This window comes from Harmonia axyridis, chromosome 1, assembly GCF_914767665.1.
Source record: "Harmonia axyridis chromosome 1, icHarAxyr1.1, whole genome shotgun sequence".
Taxonomy (NCBI): domain Eukaryota; kingdom Metazoa; phylum Arthropoda; class Insecta; order Coleoptera; family Coccinellidae; genus Harmonia; species Harmonia axyridis.
In genome coordinates, this window is record NC_059501.1 from 30958548 (window position 1) to 30963245 (window position 4698).

Consider the following 4698-nt stretch of genomic DNA (forward strand, 5'->3'; position numbering starts at 1 on the left):
TATCGAGTTCATTTTGTTGATAGTTGTTTTAGATCCACCGTATATCATAGAGCAGTAATCCAAATGTACTCTGGATATCGCTTTGTATAAATTTAGTAAACTTTGTGGTTGGGCACCCCACCAAGTCTTACACAGGCACTTTACTATATCAATTCCCCTTTTCGCTTTACAATTTGCCTGCTCAATTTGCAATGACCATTCCAATTTTGAATCGAGGATAACCCCCAAATATTTTACTTGATTTTTCCACATAATATTTTGATTACCAATTGTTAAACATGGAAGTATATTTGGTGTTTTTTTCCGTGCAAACAACATCGCGTACGTTTTTTCAACTGAGATTATTAAATTTCTTGATGAGAGGAAAGAATCAATGTTATCCAGAGTTTTAGTGATCTTTTCATAAATATCGCCTATATCTGATCCGGTACAAATTATATACTTATCATCTGCATATTGACCTATTTCGACCCCTTTAACTTTACATTTTATTACATTTTTTACATATAGGTTGAAAAGAAACGTGCTTAGTTTAGACCCTTGCAATATTCCTTTACTATTGAAATAAGGACCCATAATTCTGTTCTCCCTTGTGCATTGAATATACATTTCTTTGTTATTTAGTAGATGATCTATAATGCCTATGATATCCGATGGTATATTAATTTCACGTAAATCTTCCAATAATATATCTATATTTACACTGTCATATGCCCCTTTTATGTCCAGGAATACTACTACTGTGAATTTTTTTTCGGCAAACCCTGTATAAATCCGTGAAGTCAAATATACCAAACTATCGTTAACCGATTTCATTCTTCTGAATCCGAACATTAACTTATTTTGATTAAGACTTTTTTCAATTATATTTTCTATTCTATTTTTTATTAAGCTTTCTAATATTTTGATGCTACATAATGATAAAGCAATTGGACGAATACTATCCATATTTAACAGCGGCTTATTGGGTTTATTGAATGGTAATACTAAAATTTTGTTTTGACCTTTAATGTTAACTGGGTTTTTTAATATTTCATTCATTATGTTCAAAAATTTTATTTTTAATTATTTACTTAAGTTAGTATACATATCATATGTTAATGCATCTAAACCCGGGCTTGAGATCTTCCTATTTTTGAGAGCCAATTCTAATTCAAAAAAACTGAAGGGGTTGGATTGATTTTGTTCCGAAATGTTTTCTTTTCTTATTTGTGATATTTTTGTGTTGATAGGTTTGGATAGATTGATCATTAATTGATCTAATATTTCTTCTGTAGGTAGGTTTTTAACATTGATGTTCGATTCATGATTTTTGAATTTTTTAATAGATTTCCATGCAGATGTGAGAGGTAAAAAATTTATATTTTCACAGAACTTTGTAAATGAATCTTTCTTTTTTTTTTTCATTATTAATTTTACTTTAGCTCTTGTATTATTTGCTTTAATATATAGTTCTTGAGTAGGGTTGTTACTATATTCTCTAATTATATCCCGTCGCAATTCTATCATATTTGATAGTTCTTCATCCCACCAGATAACTCTATATTTATTATTATAAGATATTTTTTTTGTTGGAAATTTTTCTTCTGCACTGTGAATTAATAATTTGTTAAATTCATCTAAATTGTGACAATCTGAGTATTCTAATTCATTTTCTATCTTAGTGTTATACCCTTCCCAATCAGCCTTCTCCGTTTTAAATTTTTTTGTGGTAAAATAAAGATTTGTAGCTATTGATTTATTACCTACATTTATCTCTATTAAAATGGGGTAGTGATCACTTTGCGCTGGATCGAATAATACCGTCCATGAACATTTATTTGCCAAATTCAAGGAAACAATACTTAGGTCTGGGGCGCTATTTCCTATTTGGGGTGGTGTACACCTGGTTACTGTACCATCATTCAAAACAATTAATTCTTTTTCATCTAGCATTTCATCAATGACCTTACCATTAAAGTTTCTAGTGTGGGATCCCCATCTGGGACTTTGTGCATTGAAATCACCTATTAGCATATATTTGGTTCCGATCTGTTTTATTATTTCGTTAAGATTACTTGCTTTTAGCTTGATATTTGGTGGATTATATAAATTTACTATTACAATACCATTTATTCTTACTGCTTGGTATTGAAAATTGGGAGAACATACACTCACATGTATTGTAATTTCCTCATACATTATATTACTCTTAATTAGGAAGGCTATACCTCCCTTACCGTCATCTCTATCTTTCCTTAGAATATTGTAATTTGAGATTTTAAGCTTTTTACTTTCCCGCAGAAATGTCTCTGATAAAGCGTTTGTATTGTATCTTGGCAGTTGGTGTGACTTTTACAAAATTGACAGATTACGGAATTTGAATTTGAATCGTACGTTTCGAATTTTGAAATAATTTATAATTACGCATTAAATTCTCGTGAATTAGGTCTGACGAAATCGATTTAACACCACCAAAATTAAGAAAAATTGCGAATAATTTTGCAAATTATTTCACTATATCCAAATTGTATTATATTGACAATTGACGTGTGTTGAAATTTAATAAGATTGGAAGTCAGTATAGATAACCGAGAAACGAAAAATATAACTGAAAATAATGCTGTAATGAGTTCATTACAGCACTGGTTTCAGTACCGTAATGAACTCATTACGATACCGAAATAAAAAAACGATATTTATGGAATTATTTCATTAATTCCAACCTACGTTGGACTGAACTTTTGTATTTTTTTCCGTTGATTGATTTACTATAAAAAACTATTTGAAATTCAAAAGTTGACCACCTACCCTCCACAAGGGTGGAGGAAATGGAAGAGGTTGTAGCGAAAGAGGAGTTTCTTCTCAGAACCATCAACTTTCATTTGACAAATTTCTGCATAAAATGTCTCATTTTCGATTTTTAATCAATTCAAGAAAATCACCCGGCATCTAATAAAAAATAATACATTAATCATAGTATATCATATATACCGATTTTTAACAATTCAAGAAAATCACCCGGCATCTAATAAAAAATAATACATTAATCATAGTATATCAAATATACAGTTCTGTTTTTTTCAAGTGATAAAAATTATATGATTTTTTCAGTTAGAACTGCAGTGATGGACTAGTTAGTAGGTATCGATGATAGCTATGTCGACTGCTTCAGCTCAGGAGTATGTGTCATTACCATAGACCACAAATAGATAACGTTAAACAATCTCTCCAACGTTTTATGCTACACTTCAGACTACTAAATACCCAAAAATAAGATAACGATACACAGAGGAAGGTTAGATGAGTACAGAAAGAATATTGAACTGTTATAACCTCACTTTTTATGAAATTATTCCTATGTCGTTTGACTATCACCACATGAATGTGTCAACTAGGGATTCAACAAGCCAAGTAGCTTGACATTTTAACCAACTACTTACAAGCTCGTGAAAAATTACATACTTGAGCTAGACTTGACTTGATTTTAGATATTTATTGCTTGACTTGATATCAAGCTACTTGATATAACTTGAGCTTGATGTGCACGGCATATATTTCTGCAATATCGTGCGCGCTTAAACTGAATAAGGGGATTACTCGAGCGTCGAGAGACTGAAGCATTTGCCAGTGTGACTTTATTAGTAGTTTTCTCACATTTCTATGAAATCTATTGATAAATTTTGGTGGTTCCAGAAATATCTTTCCAAACCGGCAATAGGTTAGGCGACAAATCTATAAGATGCCTCATGTGTCTTAGATCCTGGATGGAAAATTATGAAATCAAACAAAGCCTGGAGGTTTCTCAATATTAAGAAACTTCAGTTTTTCATTATTTCTTATTTTGTTTTGATTTATAGTGATTTAATTTATGTTTCTTTCTCAAATGAATTGATAGTTTCAGTTCTTTTGTACAATAAGTTCAAGAAATACAAATTTTTTTGCATGGTTCCTTCTCATTTCATCATATTTTTATTGATGCGACACTACACAATAAAACTGCTAAAAATCAAGTAGCTTGATATGATTGTACTTGATAAATAAATACTTGACTTGACTTGAGATTGAGAAACTACTACTTGTCTTGAGCATGACTTGAAATCAAATTAAACTCAAGGCAAGTATCTTGAAAATCAAGCCAAGCTGTAAACTCCTAGTGTCAACCTTCATATTAATCTCGTTCCATTTGTTCTTCGAAAAAAAGCTTTCAGGATATTCCACATATATCAAACAGAATTATTCGAAACCCATCATTCCAGCCGATCTCTCCCCGTTTCGAATTCCAATAAATATTCAACGAAAAAAAATCGCCATCATATCAAAACTCGATAGCCCTTCAAACCTGAGGCAACCAACCGACGTCATAAAGACCCCCAAATCCATCTCCGACAAGTGCAATATATGATGTTCGACCAGACGTCACACGGCAAGTCCAACGTGAACTGGGAGGTAAATGAATCACAGCCCCCTTGACATACAGCTCACGCCCGTCCACTCTGATCACCAGGAGGCTCCACACACCACCCCGACTGTATATACATACTCAGACCCAGGTCTGACAAAACATGTAATGGAATAAGTGCAGTCACACATAGCGGAAGCCTGGGGTTGGAAGCTCATTTTTGGCAAGCGGGGAAGAACACCATTTTTCACGGCGATAACGACGTTGAATGGAGGAAAAACAAATAAAATGGACCGTGTAACGAAGTTTCCTGTTTT

The 4698-nt window shown here is 32.3% G+C and overlaps 1 protein-coding gene across 1 annotated transcript; it reads right to left on the bottom strand.

The window, feature by feature from the left end:
* Window positions 1–1065: 1065 nt before the first annotated feature.
* LOC123670695 lies at window positions 1066–2298 on the bottom strand. Its single transcript, XM_045604225.1, has 2 exons — window positions 2169–2298; window positions 1066–2136 (listed from the first exon to the last, which is right to left on the bottom strand). The coding sequence occupies exons 1-2, from the start codon at window positions 2175–2177 to the stop codon at window positions 1066–1068; spliced, it is 1080 nt and encodes a 359-aa protein (XP_045460181.1). The 5' UTR covers window positions 2178–2298.
* Window positions 2299–4698: the final 2400 nt, after the last annotated feature.